Raw genomic sequence first — 20,102 nt, 5'->3', positions numbered from 1 at the left:
GCCGAGAAGGTAATGGCTAAGGAAAGACCTAAATGAGACAAAGATAAAAGCCATGTAGATCTCTGGGGGGAAGACTATACCACTTAGAGAAAATAGCCTGTGTTGGTGTTGAAGATGGAGCACCCCTAGCGTTTCTGAGGAACAGTGGGAAGCCAATGTAGCTAGAATAGAGAGAAAAGAGAAGTAGAGAGACCATTGGAGGACTTTGAAGAAAAGAGTTACATGACATGACTAAGGTTTTAACACATTCACTCTGGCTGTCATGTTGAGAATGGACAATACTGAGGCAAGGGCAGAAGAAGATTGACTGGTTAGGAAGCCAATAACAAGAATCCCGATGAAAAATGATGATGGCTTGGACTAGGTTGATAGCAGTGAACAAGGTAAAAAATAGACAAATTCTAGATACTGTTTGAGGATAAAGCCAATAGGGTTTGCTGATGGAGTGGGTGTGATGAAGAGAAGGGGAGAAGAAGAGACAGGTTGTTCACAATTCTTCTACTGAATTACCTTTCAAAGTGTCATCAAAGATCCCTGTATCACAATCACCCAAAAAACATGTTGAAAGCAATTCCTAGTTCCTTTCTCAGAACATCTGAATCAGATTCTCTAGAGCAGAGGTTAGCAAACTTTTCCTCTAGAGGGCCAGACAGTAAAAATTTTAGGCTTTGCATATGGTCTCTGTCAAAACTACTCAGTTCTGCTGATACAGCACACAAGCAGCCACAGGCAATGTGTAAATGAATAAGCATGGCTGTGGTCCAATCAAACTTTATATAAACTTGAAATTTGAATTTCAAATAATTTTCATGTGTCAGAAAATATTTTTTTTTCAACTTAAAAAAAAAAAAAACCCCAAATATTTTTAGCTTGGGGTCAGTACAATAACAGGCAATCGGACAGATTTGACCCACCACCAGAGGTTGCCAACCCCACTCTAGAGAGCACATCCCAAGAATATGTATTTTTAACATACTCATTAAGTGACTTTTTATGCACAAGAACTTAGAGACTCACTGAGATGAATTTTGAAAGTCATCAGTTCCTTTTTGCTTTGCTTAATTCGTTGGTCAAAATAAAGATGGGTCTCATGAATGAAGTAAGAACCAGAATTGACTGAAATAACGGATTTAAAAAAAGATTGTCACTTGCCAATAAGAAAAAAGTTTAGAAAAAAAAAAGGGAAAGGAAATTTAAAACGATAAGATTAGAAGTTATTAATAAGGAAAATTAGGAAATTGGGGAGAGGCTCAAGAGCTTATTATTTATAGGAAAACTCTACAGTTTCAAAAAATGCATTTACCATTAAAAAGGATCAATCAATGACTTGCACGTGACTCCATAAAGGTGAAAGGCAGAGGTCACCATATCGATCCAATCCCTTGTTCTACCCAAGTTAAGATACTGTCACTGGTCTTAAGAAAAATATTATTTTGCCATGTGAAAGAATAGTACCTATCATAATTTGCACTCCATGCACAGAGCTCCTGTCTGCTGTAGGAGCCCTGTATCAGGTCTCAGGTGTTATGCGTTTACACCATGACATCTCTTTTTCTGTTTTATCATCTGATGCTTCAATTGCTTTTCTTTCAGGTATTGCACACAAATCATAAAATCATATGGGAGAAATAAGAAAAAAGATATTTACTTAAACAGACTTGTTAATCATAATCATACTACTGAAAGAAAGATCATTCTGGGCTTAAGACGATTGATTTTGTTTCTTCATTTGGTATCTCTCAACTTTATCTCTACTTTGCTGCCACAATCTTTGCTGACAATCTTTGTCTCAAGATTTAACTCACCAAAGTTTTATTTCTAAGACTGAATCAAACAGAAATTGACAATTTTTATTTTAGAGAAAATAATTTTTAATAAACTCAAATGCAGTTTCAAGTCTGAATAGATAGACCTAAAACTATTAGCAAATAGCTTTTGAAGTTTTTAAAGAACTTATTGATGAAAAAAAATAAGTTTATAAGTATCTAGCGAGCATTATGAAAAATATGAGTAGTAATGAGAAGAGAAAGGAAATGAAGAGTAAGACAAGACTTCAACTAGGCTATCTCAATAAGGTGTCTTGGTCTCATATGTCTAACTAACTCCTAAAGCTGAAAGATATATTTCTTCAAATTTCTAATAGATTCTTTTATAAACTAATATGAGACATGGTTAATATTATGCCACAGCAATCAATATGCAGTAGGTGCTAAATGAAGGCTATAATAATGATAAGAATAATTTTCTAGTGTCTACACTGTGACAGTCTCATTATAGAATTTCATGTGAGGCAGGTATTTTTATCTTTATTTTACAGATAAAGAAACAAAATCCCAAAGAAATTCAACATTCTTTGAATTAGAGTTCGGTCTTGGGTCTGTCTGGTGGCAAAGCCTGCACATTTCCTCTATACCACACCATCTCGGCGAATGTTTCCCTAGTGGATAATGTTCCTGTCCAGCCACAGACTGAGGAGAGAATGAAGTGGAAAGAAAAGAAAAGAAAAGAAAAAGGTTACATTGCCTGGAGAATTGTTTTTCCCTTTCAATATGGTATATTGTTTTGCTTTTATAATTAACATTCTGCTGATGAGATCTCCCATTGGTGAAGGCTGACGAGTCAGATTTTCCAAGAAAAGCAAGCACTGCAGGAAATAAATTAATCTCTAGGGAAGAAGAGGGGCAAGGCTGTCAGTACTCACACAACTGCCTAATAGGAAATGATATTTCAGAATTGTTCAAAGAATGAAATGACTGCGGTTCTCCTTCCAGCATATTCTTAAACATTTAAGCCTTCCAAAAGGAGGGAAATAGGTTGCTATAAAATGAAGAGCAATCTTATAACATTTTACTTTAGGCTGTCAGTATTTCTAAACTGAAAACAGTATTCCCTGAAAATGTAAGGGAAATTCTACTGGTGTCATTATTTTGTTTACATTATGAAAAATCTGCATTGATGTTAAGTAGAAGAACAAAAGATATACCAGATTTTAGGATTACCAGTTTGAAATTATCCAATATCTTAAACAATGATTTATTTAGTCCTTAGGAGTAAAAGTAATAATTGTGCTTAGAATTACACATTATCTAGAATAACAGTGAATTATTGAAGTCCACATTTTTTAAAATTGAGAAGCAAGGATATATTTTACTATTTCTAAAGTACCAAACTCTTGATAACACATATACAGTCATTCAGTCAAGGTTTTTAAAATAGAACCTTGTCTAATTCTCAAAATAGTTTTAATAGAGAAGTGCCTTATGCCAGGAAGGGCAGAGAGTCCCATACAGGATAAATTCAAGGGGAAACATGCCAAGACACATGTTAATCAAACTATCAAAAATTAAATACAAAGAAAAAATATTAAAAGCAGCAAGGGAAAAACAACAAATAACGTACCAGGGAATCCCCATAAGGTTAACAGCTGATCTTTCAGCAGAAACTCTGCAAGTCAGAAGGGAGTGGCAGAACATATTTAAAGTGATGAAAGGGAAAAACCTACAACCAAGATAACTCTACCCAGGAAGGATCTCATTCAGATTCAATGGAGAAATTAAAACCTTTACAGAAAAGTAAAAGTTAAAAGAATTCAGCACCACCAAACCAGCTTTACAACAAATGCTAAAGGAACTTCTCTGGGCAGGAAACACAAGAGAAAGAAACGACCTACAATAACAAACCCAAAACAATTAAGAAAATCGTAATAGGAACATACATATCAATAATAACCTTAAATGTAAATGGATTAAATGCTCTAACCAAAAGACATAGACTGGCTGAATGGATACAAAAACAAGAGTTGAACATATGCTGTCTACAAGAGACCCACTTCAGACCTAGGGACACATACAGACTGAAAGTGAGGGGACAGAAAAAGATATTCCATGCAAATGTAAATCAAAAGAAAGCTGGAGTAGCAATTCTCATATCAGACAAAATAGACTTTAAAATAAAGACTATTACAAGGGACAAAGAAGGACACTGCATAATGATCAAGGGATCAATCCAAGAAGAAGATATAACAATTGTAAATATTTATGCACCCAACATAGGAGCACCTCAACACATAAGGCAAATGCTAACAGCCATAAAAGGGGAAATCGACAGTAACAGAATCATAGTAGGGGACTTTAACACTCCACTTTCACCAATGGACAGATCCTCCAAAATGAAAATAAATAAGGAAACACAAGCTTTAAATGATACATTAAACAAGATGGACTTAATTGATATTTATAGGACATTCTATCCAAAAACAACAGAATACATTTTCTTCTCAAGTGCTCATGGAACATTCTTCAGGATAGATCATATCTTGGGTCACAAATCAAGCCTTGGTAAATTTAAGAAAATTGAAATAGTATCAAGTATCTTTTCTGACCACAACACTATGAGACTAGATATCAATAACAGGAAAAAAATCTGTAAAAAATACAAACACATGGAAGCTAAACAATATACTACTAAATAACCAAGAGATCACTGAAGAAATCAAAGAGGAAATCAAAAAATACCTAGACACAAATGACAACGAAAACACGATGACCCAAAATCTATGGGAGGCAGCAAAAGCAGTTCTAAGAGGGAAGTTTATAGCAATACAATTGTACCTTAAGAAACAAGAAATTTCTCAAATAAACACCCTAACCTTACACCTAAAGCAATTAGAGAAAGAAGAACAAAAAACCCCCAAAGTGAGCAGAAGGAAAGAAATCATAAATATCAGATCAGAAATAGATGAAAAAAAATGAAGGAAACAATAGCAAAGATCAATAAAACTAAAAGCTGGTTCTTTGAGAAGGTAAACAAAATTGATAAATCATTAGCCAGACTCATCAAGAAAAAAAAGGAGAAGAGTCAAATCAATAGAATTAGAAATGAAAAACGAAAAGTAACAACTGACACTGCAGAAATACAAAGGATCATGAGAGATTACTACAAGCAACCATATGCCAATAAAATGGACAACCTGGAAGAAATGGACAAATTCTTAGAAAAGCACAACCTTCCGAGGCTGAACCAGGAGGAAATAGAAAATATAAACAGACCAATCACAAGCACTGAAATTGAAACTATGATTAAAAATCTTCCAACAAACAAAAGCCCAGGACCAGATGGCTTCACAGGCAAATTCTATCAAACATTTAGAGAAGATCTAACACTGATCCTTCTCAAACTCTTCCAAAATATAGCAGAGGGAGGAACACTCCCAAACTCATTCTACAAGGCCACCATCACCCTGACACCAAAACCAGACAAAGATGTCACAAAAAAGGAAAACTATAGGCCAATATCACTGATGAACATAGATGCAAAAATCCTCAACAAAATACTAGCAAACAGAATCCAACAGCACATTAAAAGGATCATACAACATGATCAAGTGGGGTTTATCTTAGGATGCAAGGATTCTTCAATATACGCAAACCAATCAATGTGATACACCATATTAACAAACTGAAGAATAAAAACCAAATGATCATCTCAATAGAGGCAGAAAAAGCTTTCAACAAAATTCAACACTCACTTATGATAAAAAACCCTCCAGAAAGTAGGCATAGAGGGAACTTACCTCAACATAATAAAGGCCATAGATGACAAACCCACAGCCAGCATCGTTCTCAATGGTGAAAAACTGAAAGCATTTCCTCTAAAATCAGGAACAAGACAAGGTTGCCCACTCTCACCACTGTTATTCAACATAGTTTTGGAAGTTTTAGCCACAGCAATCAGAGAAGAAAAAGAAATAAAAGGAATCCAAATCGGAAAAGAAGAAGTAAAGCTGTCACTCTTTGCAGATGACATGATACTATACATAGAGAATCCTAAAGACACTACCAGAAAACTACTAGAGCTAATCAATGAATTTGGTAAAGTAGCAGGATACATAATTAATGCACAGAAATCTCTTGCGTTCCTATACACTAATGATGAAAAATCTGAAAGAGAAATTAAGGAAACACTCCCATTTACCATTGCAACAAAAAGAATAAAATGCTTTTTGTCTATCTAAGGAGACAAAAGACCTGTATGCAGAAAACTGTAAGACACTGATGAAAGAAAGTAAAGATGATACAAACAGATGGAGAGATATACCATGTTCTTGGATTGGAAGAATCAACATTGTGAAAATGACTATACTACCCAAAGCAATCTACAGATTCAATGCAATCCCTAGCAAACTACCACTGGCATTTTTCACAGAACTAGAACAAAAAATTTCACAATTTGTATGGAAGCACAAAAGATCATGAATAGCCAAAACAATCTTGAGAAAGAAAAATGGAGCTGGAGGAATCAGGCTCCCAGCCTTCAGACTATACTACAAAGCTATGGTAATCAAGATAGTATGGTACTGGCACAGAAACAGAAATATATATCAATGGAACAGGATAGAAAGGCCAGAGATAAACCCACACACATATGGTTACCTTATGTTTGATAAAGGAGGCAAGAATATACAATGGAGAAAAGACAGCCTCTTCAATAAATGGTGCTGGGAAAAGGACAGCTACATGTAAAAGAATGAAATTAGAACATTCCCTAACACCATACACAAAAATAAACTCAAAATGAATTAAAGACCTAAATGTAAGGCTAGACACTCTAAAACTTTTAGAGGAAAACATAGGCAGAACACTCTATGACATAAATCACAGCAAGATCCTTTGTGACCCACCTCCTAGAGAAAGGGAAAGAAAAACAAAAATAAACAAATGGGATCTAATGAAACTTAAAAGCTTTTGCACAGCAAAGGAAAACATAAATGAGATGAAAAGACAACCTTCAGAACGGGAGAAAATATTTGCAAATGAAGCAACTGAGAAAGGATTAATCTCCAAAATATACACGCAGCTCATGCAGCTCAATATCAGAAAAATAAACACCCCAATCCAAAAATGGGCAGAAGACCTAAATAGACATTTCTCCAAAGATGGTATACAGGTTGCCAACAAACACATGAAAGGATGCTCAACATCACTAATAATCAGAGAAATGCAAATCAAAACTACAATGAGGTATCACCTCACACCAGTCAGAATGGCCATCATCAAAAAATCTACAAACAATACACACTGGAGAGGGTGTGGAGAAAAGGGAACCCTCTTGTACTGTTGGTGGGAATGTAAATTGATACAGCCACTATGGAGAACAGTATGGAGGTTCCTCAATAAACTAAAAATAGAACTACCATATGACCCAGCAATCCCACTACTGGGCATATACCCTGAGAAAACATAATTCAAAAGGAGTCATGTACCACAATGTTCATTGCAGCTCTATTGACAATAGCCAGGACATGGAAGCAACCTAAGTGTCCATCGACAGATGAATGGATAAAGAAGATGTGGCACATATATACAATGGAATATTACTCAGCCATGAAAAGAAATGAAATTGAGTTATTTGTAGTGAGGTGGATGGACCTAGAGTCTTACAGAATGAAGTAAGTCAGAAAGAGAAAAACAAATACAGTATGCTAACACATATATATGGAACCTAAAAAAAAAAAAAAGAAAAAATATTTCTGAAGAACCTAGGGGCAGGACAGGAATAAAGATGCAGATGTACAGAATGGACTTGAGGACACGGGGAGGGGAAAGGGGAAGCTGGGATGAAGTGAGAGAGTGGCATGGACATATATACACTACCAAATGTAAAATAGATAGCTAGTGGGGAGAAGCCGCATAGCACAGGGAGATCAGCTCGGTGCTTTGTGACCACCTAGAGGGGTGGGATAGGGAGGGTGGGAGGGAGATGCAAGAGGGTGGAGATATGGGGATATATGTATATGTATAGCTGATTCACTTTGTTATAAAGCAGAAAGTAACACACCATTGTAAAGCAATTATATGACAATAAAGATGTTAAAAAATAAAAATAAGATTGAATTAAAGCTCAGTATGAAGACTTCTTTACCTTCCTATAAATCCATTCTTTCTTTCTAGCTTCCATGTTGACCTCGGTGAAGAGCTTTTCCATGGAGCTTGTTTCCTGTTACCTGTTTAATTTTCCATAATAAGAATGTCCCTAAATGTGGTGAATCATTCCTATGTGGGTCTTATTTAGAGGTGAACAACAGCGCTATGACTCTATGATATCAGAATAGGCCATCTAATCACATGCTTTCACAATTGACAGGGCACAAAAATTTCCTGGGGTACCTCATATTTTAATGAGGGAAATATAACTCAGAAAAGTAAAATGGCCTGTGGAAAGACTGCACATCTAGGATGTACAGAGCTGGGACTAGACCTTATGGTACCTGCATTTTGTTTTCTGGCCCAGGGGTCTTCTCACTACTTGACAAGTCTAATTAATGGAAGATGAGTCTAAAGATGTAGGAATAATTAGAATATAGTGGAAGCTTCAAAAGCAAGGAAATTCCATTAGAGAATGTTGATCAGGAGAGTATAAAATTTACTCAGTAGAGAACATTTATGTAGAGTAAAACCAAATAGGTATATTTTAAAAGATTATCCTTTCTGGCAAAGATCGCAGTTTCTAGATAGACACATAAAGAGGAAAAAAGAAAACGGCCTTCTATTTAGCCAGTCAGATCACCAGAAGCAATGTCTGCAATTAATGTGTGACCTACATAATAACCAGATCCTTCTCACAACTAAATGATAATCCTCTGATACCAAATGACTTTGCCCGGGCTAAAGGAAGTCACCTTGCCCACAGTCATGCCCCCTTCTCAAAGGCAGCTGCTTCCAATGATCGACTGAAGCAGGGGCTATAAAAACCTGGTCCCCTCGCCCTAATACAAGACAACTCTGAAGAGCCACGCCAGCTCCAGAGCTCCCTGTGTGATCAGCTGAGGTCTTTCTTGTGACTCTGTTATGATTTCACTTCTCCCTTTGTTCAGACCTGCTTTCGGTTCCTCTGCCTTATGTGTTGTTGCTGAGAGCACTTCTCAATAAACTTTTCACTTGCAAGTTCATCCTGGGAACTGGACATAAAACAAACAGCTGAAAACAAACATTTGCACTTAACACATGTCATCTACCAACAATAGCACTGTCACTGATTAAACAGGGAAGTTCTGTGCTCTTCCTGAGCTACTGCAGCTGAGTTAAGGAGGGGAAGGGGTCCATTAGGGAGGCTCAGGGCTTCCACGTCTCTGCACAATTGTATTGTTTCTTAGACTCAGAGGACTCAGTGACTCATCTCCAAAAGATTTCTAATCACTTCCCATATCCATAGAATTCACAGAGGCCATGAAATTCCCAAGAGGATATAGTTCTCAAAGGAAAAAAGTACAGACAGAAACTCAGAGACTGCAAGAGCCACATCAGGTGGTCACAGCCAGCACTTTGCAAAATATACTGTCAGGAAGCAAATTTCTCCTTAGCCATCAACTCATAAATATGCAGAAGTTAATTAGAATAGCTATGATTCAACTGGAGTTTATTATGTACTATACTAACTTTAACCTATTTTATCTAATGTAGTTGTCAAAATAGCCTATGGTGTAGCACTATTACTAACCCAAGTTTACAAATAAAGAGATAGAGACATGGTACACAGCTGGCAAGTAGGGGAGCCAAGGTTTAAACCCAGCAGTCTTAAGTTCAGACTCCAAAAGTTAACCACTTAATCATCCTACTTTTAAAGAACTGTTCTTTTAGTAATTTATGGACAAAACAACGTGCAGACTTAATAACAATGTTCCCCAAATAAGACATGGGCCTTGTTGAGCAAACAGAGTGAATCAAGGACCCAGAGAGGAAGGTCACCCATGAGATCTGGTGAAGCATTTTCATCAGCTTCTTAACTGAAGAGGAGCTGGGACTGACAGCACCAATCCTGAGGTAGAGTTTCCTGTGCTCCTGGCTTCAACAGAGCAAACTCTCATTAGATAACGTGTTCAGCCATTTACAGCGAATCTTCTAGTTGTTTATGGTGAATTTCAAAATAAAGACTTCCCTTTAGTATAATTATTAGATACATATCTGAAATGGTTCCACTTCATCTAACTGAAAGAATAAGGTCTGGGTGTCCAGAAGGAGCAAAACTGGAGATACAGCTCCCCTGTCTTAATACGGTTTTTTTTGTTTTGTTTTGCTTTGTTTTCTCTGTGATATGCCACAGAGCCTCTAAAACTGCCATTCTCATCCAAAGAGAATTTAGGAAATGACTGACTTATGTCTAAAATTTAAAAAGAGGAGAAAGCTCAGAAAGAGTATGATTTGCTTATCCTGAACTCCAAGGTGGTTAATGAATATTCACAGATGAGCTATCCATTCCAAGTACAGTAAATGTTAAGTATAGATCAAAAGAGTTTTTTTAAAAAAAATTAATTAATTAATTTATTTATTTATTTTTGGCTGTGTTGGGTCTTCGTTTCTGTGCGAGGGCTTTCTCTAGTTGCGGTGAGCGGGGGCCACTCTTCATCGCGGTGCGCGGGCCTCTCACTATCGTGGCCTCTCTTGTTGCAGAGCACAGGCTCCAGACGCGCAGGCTCAGTAGTTGTGGCTCACGGGCCCAGTTGCTCCGCGGCATGTGGGATCTTCCCAGACCAGGGCTCGAACCCGTGTCCCCTGCATTGGCAGGCGGATTCTCGACCACTGCACCACCAGGGAAGCCCGAGTATTTTTTAATGAAGAAAATATACTATATTTCACAAGACAAAAATGAATTTTGAAGAATTATATTTTTGCTTTACTTTTGTATTTTTATGTATGGAAATGTCATTCAATTATAACTCATAATGAAGATAGACTCCATAATTTATTGTAATTTCAAATGGGAAAGCAAGTGAAAATGTTGCCCAGATCCACATACTAGGTAATTTTTAAATAAATGCATGTTGAAATTAAGGTAAGAAAGGAGATTTCATTTTACTCTCTTGAGTAAACTTAGTAAGTCTTACTACTAACCATCACTACTAAGTGATGGTTAGTAGAACCATCACTTTAATTTCAGGTCCTCTTTTTTTCTTAAACCATCACTAATAGGCAATAGGTTCAAAGCAGTTTCTGCCCTGGTCTGTAACATACTCTGCACTATTCATTCAGAGCGCAAACCTGGGGCTGTCACATAGCATCCCAGGAAGATGCACACCCAGGGGAAGATCAGATAATAAGTTTTCCTATGATTGAAACAAAAACTTTGATCTCAGCAATTGTGTTATCTGGTACCTTTTAGGATCCATAATCTTAAGGAAAAAATAGTTTCCAATGAATTAATAATAGCCTGAGACTCAACACAGTGCAGCAATTTTCACTGCAGTAGTTGTTTCTTTTATAGTCACACTTGGTTAGTATTTGAAATTTGGAGGAATTGCAATATGCATGGTTTTCAAAGCCCTTTACAGAATTTCATTTTTATCATTCAGAAAGAGTCAATGAAAAGGTAATAAGAAAAGCTCTATGGGATATTTTTATAGGAGTGTCAGAAGCCAGTAAGTTAACTACATGAAAGAACCCAGATTGTACAGACAGAGTTTCAGCAGAAACACTTCAGAGACTTTGTATGTAGTATTTTGACTTTCACATGCCCCGGGAGGAAAAAAGAGTGCTGGCTACAAAATCAAATAAGGAGGAGAAAAGAACAAATCATATGCTTAAGAATAATTACAGTTTCAACTTTTCTACAAATGAAATGTGAAGTTTTAAAGATGAAGTGTAATGAAATTGAGCTTCTTTGGTGTGTTTAAAATATTGCCAAGAAAGAAAATTCTCATTTCCGGTGCTAACTCATCCGAGATTTCCACAATATGGAAGTTAGTCTGGGTAGCTTAATTGAATGATATCAACTTCTCCACAAGTCCATTTGCTCTTGTTTTGTTTTTAGTAGAGATGAAAAATATCAGATCGCCATCTCTATAAACTAAACTACTATAATTCAAGTCTGCATTAGGTCACTCATCTGACACTTTTAAAATTAAAAGCATCTCAATTATTTTGACCTCTTCTCAAGCCATTAAACCTTCTTGTTAATTTTAGCACACATTTAAAAATATTATTGTCATGATAATAAAAGCAATATTAAAGTAGAACACTTCCTTGGCCATGAAAACCATAAATGAGAAGAAAAATCTAATAACAGCAAACAATGAACAGACCTATCATCAATATGAGTGCTAAATACTATGCTTCACTTAAAACTAAATTTCAGTGAGGGGTCCGGATCGGAGCCGGAGAGTCCCAGGCACTTGTCTCCTCAGTGGATTCCTCTCCGCCCCGCTGCCGCCCCGCGCCGCGGGACGGGGGAGACCGGCCATCCTTTTCAGCTGTGTCTTCTTCACTTATAATACTTATCCCTGAGGTGGGAGAGCCAACTTCAGAACACTGGTCCACAAGAGACCTCCCAGCTCCACGTATTACCAAACGGCAAAAATCTCCCAGAGATCTCCATCTCAACATCAAGACCCAGCTTCACTCAACGACCAGCAAGCTACAGTGCTGGACACCCTATGCCAAACAACTAGCTAGACAGGAACACAACCCCATCCATTGGCAGAGAGGCTGCCTAAAATCATAATAAGGCCACAGACACCACAAAATACACCACCAGACGTGGACGTGCCCACCAGAAAGACAAGATCTAGCCTCATCCACCAGAACTCAGGCACTAGTTCCCTCCACCAGGAAGCCTACACAACCCACTGAACCAACCTTAGCCGCTGGGGACAGATACCAAAAACAACGGGAACTACGAACCTGCAGCCTGTGAAAAGGAGACCCCAAACACAGTAAGATAGGCAAAATGAGACGACAGAAAAACACACAGCAGATGAAGGAGCAGGCTCAAAACACACTGGACTTAACAAATGAAGAGGAAATAGGTAGTCTACCTGAAAAAGAATTCAGAATAATGATAGTAAGGATGATCCAAAATCTTGGAAATAGAATAGACAAAATGCAAGAAACATTTAACAAGGATGTAGAAGAACTAAAGAGGAACCAAGCAATGATGAAAAACACAATAAATGAAATTAAAAATACTCTAGATGGGATCAATAGTAGAATAACTGAGGCAGAAGAAAGGATAAGTGACCTGGAAGATAAAATGGTGGAAATAACTACTACAGAGCAGGATAAAGAAAAAAGAATGAAAAGAACTGAGGACAGTCTCAGGGACCTCTGGGACAACATTAAACGTGCCAACATTCGAATTATAGGGGTCCCAGAAGAAGAAGAGAAAAAGAAAGGGACTGAGAAAATTTTTGAAGAGATTATAGTTGAAAACTTCCTTAATATGGGAAAGGAAATAGTTAATCAAGTCCTGGAAGCACAGAGAGTCCCATACAGGATAAACCCAAGGAGGAACACGCCAAGACACATATTAATCAAACTGTCAAAAATTAAATATAAGGAAAACATATTAAAGGCAGCAAGGGAAAAAAAACAAATAACACACAAGGGAATCCCCATAAGGTTAACATCTGATCTCTCAGCAGAAACTCTGCAAGCCAGAAGGGAGTGGCAGGATATACTTAAAGTCATGAAGGAGAAAAACCTACAACCAAGATTACTCTACCCAGCAAGGATCTCATTCAGATTCGATGGAGAAATTAAAACCTTTACAGACAAGCAAAAGCTGAGAGAGTTCAGCACCACCAAACCAGCTTTACAACAAATGCTAAAGGAAATTCTCTAGGCAAGAGACACAAGAGAAGGAAAACACCTACAATAACAAACCCAATACATTTAAGAAAATGGGAATAGGAACATACATATCGATAATTACCTTGAATGTAAATGGATTAAATGCTCCCACCAAAAGACACAGGCTGGCTGAACGGATACAAAAACAAGACCCATACATATGCTGTCTACAAGAGACCCACTTCAGACCTAGGGACACATACAGACTGAAAGTGAGGGGATGGAAAAAGATATTCCATGCAAATGGAAATCAAAAGAAAGCTGGAGTAGCAATTCTCATATCAGACAAAATAGACTTTAAAATAAAGACTATTACAAGAGACAAAGAAGGACACTATATAATGATCAAGGGATCGATCCAAGAGGAAGGTATAACAATTGTAAATATTTATGCACCCAACATAGGAGCACCTCAATACATAAGGCAAATACTAACAGCCATGAAAGGGGAAATTGACAGCAACACAATCATAGTAGGGGACTTTAACACCCCACTTTCACCAATGGACAGATCATCCAAAATGAAAATAAATAAGGAAACACAAGCTTTAAATGATACAGTAAACAATATGGACTTAATTGATATTTATAGGACATTCCACCCAAAAACAACAGAATACACATTTTTCTCAAGTGCTCATGGAACATTCTCCAGGATAGATCATATCTTGGGTCACAAATCAAGCCTTGGTAAATTTAAGAAAATTGAAATCGTATCAAGTATCTTTTCCGACCACAACGCTATGAGACTAGATATCAATTACAGGAAAAGATCTGTAAAAAATACAAACACATGGAGGCTACACAATACATTACTTAATAACGAAGTGATTACTGAAGAAATCAAAGGGGAAATCAAAAAATACCTAGAAACAAATGACAATGGAGACACGACGACCCAAAACCTATGGGACACAGCAAAAGCAGTGCTAAGAGGGAAGTTTATAGCAATACAAGCCTACCTCAAGAAACAGGAAACATCTCGAATAAACAACCTAACCTTGCACCTAAAGCAATTAGAGAAAGAAGAACAAAAAAACCCCAAAGCCAGCAGAAGGAAAGAAATTATAAAGATCAGGTCAGAAATAAATGAAAAAGAAATGAAGGAAACAATAGCAAAAATCAATGAAACTAAAAGCTGGTTCTTTGAGAAGATAAACAAAATTGATAAACCATTAGCCAGACTCATCAAGAGAAAAAGGGAGAAGACTCAGATCAATAGAATTAGAAATGAAAAAGGAGAAGTAACCACTGACACTGCAGAAATACAAAAGATCATGAGAGATTACTACAAGCAACTATATGCCAATAAAATGGACAACCTGGAAGAAATGGACAGATTCTTAGAAATGCACAAACTGCCGAGACTGAACCAGGAAGAAATAGAAAATATGAACAGACCAATCACAAGCACTGAAATTGAAACTGTGATTAAAAACCTTCCAACAAACAAAAGCCCAGGACCAGATGGCTTCACAGGCGAATTCTATCAAACATTTAGAGAAGAGCTAACACCTATCCTTCTCAAACTCTTCCAAAATATTGCAGAGGGAGGAACACTCCCAAACTCATTCTACGAGGCCACCATCACCCTGATACCAAAACCAGACAAAGATGTCACAAAGAAAGAAAACTACAGGCCAATATCACTGATGAACATAGATGCAAAAATCCTCAACAAAATACTAGCAAACAGAATCCAACAGCACATTAAAAGGATCATACACCATGATCAAGTGGGGTTTATCCCAGGAATGCAAGGATTCTTCAATATACGCAAATCAATCAATGTGATACACCATATTAACAAATTGAAGGAGAAAAACCATATGATCATCTCAATAGATGCAGAGAAAGCTTTTGACAAAATTCAACACCCATTTATGATAAAAGCCCTGCAGAAAGTAGGCATAGAGGGAACTTTCCTCAACATAATAAAGGCCATATATGACAAACCCACAGCCAACATTGTCCTCAATGGTGAAAAACTGAAACCATTTCCACTAAGATCAGGAACAAGACAAGGTTGCCCACTCTCACCACTATTATTCAACATAGTTCTGGAAGTCCTAGCCACAGCAATCAGAGAAGACAAAGAAATAAAAGGAATCCAAATCGGAAAAGAAGAAGTAAAGCTGTCACTATTTGCAGATGACATGATACTATACATAGAGAATCCTAAAGATGCTACCAGAAAACTCCTAGAGCTAATCAATGAAGTTGGTAAAGTAGCAGGATACAAAATTAATGCACAGAAATCTCTTGCATTTCTATACACTAATGACGAAAAATCTGAAAGTGAAATTAAGAAAACACTCCCATTTACCATTGCAACAAAAAGAATAAAATATCTAGGAATAAACCTACCTAAGGAGACAAAAGACCTGTATGCAGAAAATTATAAGACACTGATGAAAGAAATTAAAGATGATACAAATAGATGGAGAGATATACCATGTTCCTGGATTGGAAGAATCAACATTGTGAAAATGTCTCTACTACCCAAAGCAATCTACAGATTCAATGCAATCCCTATCAAACTACCACTGGCATTTTTCACAGAACTAGAACAAAAAATTTCACAATTTGTATGGAAACACAAAAGACCCCGAATAGCCAAAGCAATCTTGAGAACGAAAAATGGAGCTGGGGGAATCAGGCTCCCTGACTTCAGACTATATTACAAAGCTTCAGTAATCAAGACAGTTTGGTATTGGCACAAAAACAGAAATATAGATCAATGGAACAGGATAGAAAGCCCAGAGATAAACCCACACACATATGGTCAACTTATCTTTGATAAAGGAGGCAAGCATATACAGTGGAGAAAAGACAGCCTCTTCAATAAGTGGTGCTGGGAAAATTGGACAGGAACATGTAAAAGTATGAAAATAGAACACTCCCTGACACCATGCACAAAAATAAACTCAAAATGGATTAAAGACCTAAGTGTAAAGGCAGACACTATCAAACTCTTAGAGGAAAACATAGGCAGAACACTCTATGACATACATCACAGCAAGATTCTTTTTGACCCAGATCCCAGAGAAATGGAAATAAGAACACAAATAAACAAATGGGACCTAATGAAACTGAAAAGCTTTTGCACAGCAAAGGAAACCATAAACAAGACCAAAAGACAACCCTCAGAATGGGAGAAAATATTTGCAAATGAAGCAACTGACAAAGGATTAATCTCCAAGATTTACAAGCAGCTCATGCAGCTCAATAACAAAAAAACGAACAACCCAATCCAAAAATGGGCAGAAGATCTAAATAGACATTTCTCCAAAGAAGATATACAGATGGCCTACAGACACATGAAAGAATGCTCAACATCATTAATCATTAGAGAAATGCAAATCAAAACTACAATGAGATATCATCTCACACCGGTCAGAATGGCCATCATCAAAAAATCTAGAAACAATAAATGCTGGAGAGGGTGTGGAGGAAAGGGAACACTCTTGCACTGTTGGTGGGAATGTAAATTGATACAGCCACTATGGAGAACAGTATGGAGGTTCCTTAAAAAACTACAAATAGAACTACCATACGACCCAGCAATCCCACTACTGGGCATATACCCTGAGAAAACCATAGGTCAAAAAGAGTCATGTACCAAAATGTTCATTGCAGCTCTATTTACAATAGCCAGGACATGGAAGCAACCTAAATGTCCATCGACAGATGAATGGATAAAGAAGATGTGGCACATATATACAATGGAATATTACTCAGCCATAAAAAGAAATGAAATGGAGGTATTTGTAATGAGGTGGATGGAGTTAGAGTCTGTCATACAGAGTGAAGTAAGTCAGAAAGAGAAAAACAAATACAGTATGCTAACACATATATATGGAATCTAAGGGAAAAAAAAAAAAAAAAGGCCATGAAGAACCTAGTGGCAAGACGGGAATAAAGACACAGACCTACTAGAGAATGGACTTGAGGATATGGGGAGGGGGTGGGGTGAGATGTGACAGGGTAAGAGAGTGTCATGGACATATATACACTACCAAATGTAAAATAGATAGCTAGTGGGAAGCAGCCGCATAGCACAGGGAGATCAGCTCGGTGCTTTGTGACCACCTAGAGGGGTGGGATGGGGAGGGTGGGAGGGAGGGAGATGCAAGAGGGAAGAGAAATGGGAACATATTGTATATGTATAACAGATTCACTTTGTTATAAAGCAGATGCTAACACACTATTGTAAGGCAATTATACTTCAATAAAGATGTTTGAAAAAAAAAAATTTCAGTGAGATTCGCAGGTCAGGTGCATCACTTTGACTAAGTCATATATTCCAAATAAAATGGCAGTAAGAAGCTGTACATTGTGCATTTGTCATAAAGGCAGTTAAAACCAATATCATGTGGCTTAACCGACCTGTGGTTGCATTGGTGTCTGCTACTGCAGTTTCCCCAGTCTTTCTCTTCTCTTTCTCCAGATCAGCCAAATCATTTTGACAACCAACTGGTACTTTGGAATCCAGGCCAGCTTGATTTGAGTGCAGTTTCTTGGATCTGTCTACACGGAGGCTCTGAAATGACACAGGCCAGGGTGATTGATTTCACAAGTAAATTATCAGTCCAAACTAAATGTTTCCCAGAGGTAGGACAAGGATAAACATTTATCATATGGCAAGTTATTTCTGTATATCTGAAACAGAACATTCTATATGTCAAAGTGAGTTACAGATTATATCTTCATCAATTATATCTTCATCACCTATTTTGGTAATCTAGGTGTTGAATTTTTTAGGCAATCTAAGTGACTAAAATAAGAAGTCATCTCAGACACAGAATATCATCTTCAAAGAAAGACCGTTTGTGTATATTACTTTCTTCTTGTGGAGCTTATAAAATATTTTTATTTAGAACTTTTTCGCTCAGTTTTTATTCTTATAGTTTAGTAATCCAGCATTTCATTACATATTACATAATTATTTATTATATAATGAACAGGATTCATTTTGTATTATCTGTACCTTTTATATTATAAAACTAATCATAATATTTACTTTAAAATAACCCACATTTTTATCAGCGTTAGCCGAATTTGATAAAGCCCCTCTAGTAAATTTTAGAATGATAATTCATCCTAACAATGAATTATTAAGGCAAAACATCAATGGACTCTAAAACACATCTCACATATAAGAAATGTCATAGTGTTTGATGTAGTACTGACATATTGTATTCTTCAAAAGAATCATCAGATAGGAGCAAACACTAAAGACCTAAAAAGGAAATTGAACTTTCAGCACATTGCTTCATAGCGAAATTCAGAAAAGAAGTTTTTCAGTTTGAATCTGATTACAAAATATTCAGATTCATAGAGTCAAAAGTAGCCAGTCAATTTTGGCCATCCACACTAGCCGTTTTGGTTCCCTAAAGGATAGCATAATGAACAACTTTCCTTAAGTTTCTCTTATAGACCGTGTACAGCATTCAATTCATTAAATATTCATTAAAAGCTAGAATCAAAGGCTTTTAAAGCTTGGAAAGAGCCAATAAGGAAATTAGGGTCCAGAATGATTAAACAATTTACCCAAATTAACAGAATGAACAGTGCCACGCCTCAGGGATATGTCTCCCAACCCTTAGTCCAGTGTTCTTCCCATCACTCTGTGATCCATTTGTTCATTTATTCATTCAATGTGGTGGACCAGTTGCACCAGTGGCCCCAGTTCTTCACTTCTCTCTGTATCCATGTCCTTTCTGTGTAATCTTGCAGTGCCCTCCTACTGTGACTTTTGACTTGTCCATGTGACTTTTTCTGGACCAACGGAATATTGACACATGTGACACAGAGAGTTGAAAGATGCTTGCACAATTGGTTTTGCTCATTCTTGTCCTTCCCCTGTGCCATGAGAACATGCCTAGACTAGTCTTCTGGAGGTTGAGCAGGACAGAAAACAGAATCACGTTACCCTAGTCATCCAAGCTAAGACAACCAACAGCCAGAAGAGACTCAAATATTTGGGCAAACCCAACCCAGATCAGCTAAAACTAATTCAGGTCAGCTGAACCCCAGAGCCTCATGAAAAATGTGTTTTTTGCTGGGTGCCACTAAGTTTTTCTGGTGAGTATGCAGCATTGTGTGGCAACATATAACTGGTACATCCCAGATACTAGGAGTATTGTGGGAATATAAACATAAATATAACTTAGTCTCTAAATTGTTCAACTACAATTTCTTAAACTGTTTAAGCAGAGAATTAAGAGTGTGGTAAGTCATTTGTAGATAATTCTCAAATTCCTTCTTTAATGACAAAAGAGGGAATCCTGCCGGTACTACCAGGGACAACTCAAAAGATCAGAGTTTGAATGTTGATATTAACTAGAACTAACCCACTACACTTGTTTACATTTGACTCATCCACAGCCCACAAAAAGCTAAGTCCATCACTTGATATGAATTTTAAAATTTATTGTCAAGCATGTACTACCACATACCTTTGAAAAAAAATACTTTTCC

At 37.0% G+C, this 20,102-nt stretch overlaps 1 protein-coding gene across 1 annotated transcript in view; it reads right to left on the bottom strand.

Annotated features, from left to right (window-relative positions):
- Nucleotides 1-12,122: 12,122 nt before the first annotated feature.
- THEMIS (thymocyte selection associated) overlaps nucleotides 12,123-20,102 on the bottom strand; it is a 163,540-nt gene continuing 155,560 nt past the window's right edge. Inside the window, exons 5-6 of the mRNA XM_057527630.1 lie at nucleotides 18,009-18,162; nucleotides 12,123-12,271 (exon numbers count right to left, since the gene is read on the bottom strand). Coding sequence (XP_057383613.1) covers nucleotides 12,123-12,271; nucleotides 18,009-18,162 — 303 coding nt within the window. The remainder of the gene's footprint in view (nucleotides 12,272-18,008; nucleotides 18,163-20,102) is intronic.

The sequence above is a fragment of the Balaenoptera acutorostrata genome, chromosome 14 (assembly GCF_949987535.1).
Source record: "Balaenoptera acutorostrata chromosome 14, mBalAcu1.1, whole genome shotgun sequence".
In the NCBI taxonomy this organism is placed as follows: Eukaryota; Metazoa; Chordata; class Mammalia; order Artiodactyla; family Balaenopteridae; genus Balaenoptera; species Balaenoptera acutorostrata.
This window is presented reverse-complemented; position numbering and strand designations above follow the sequence as displayed.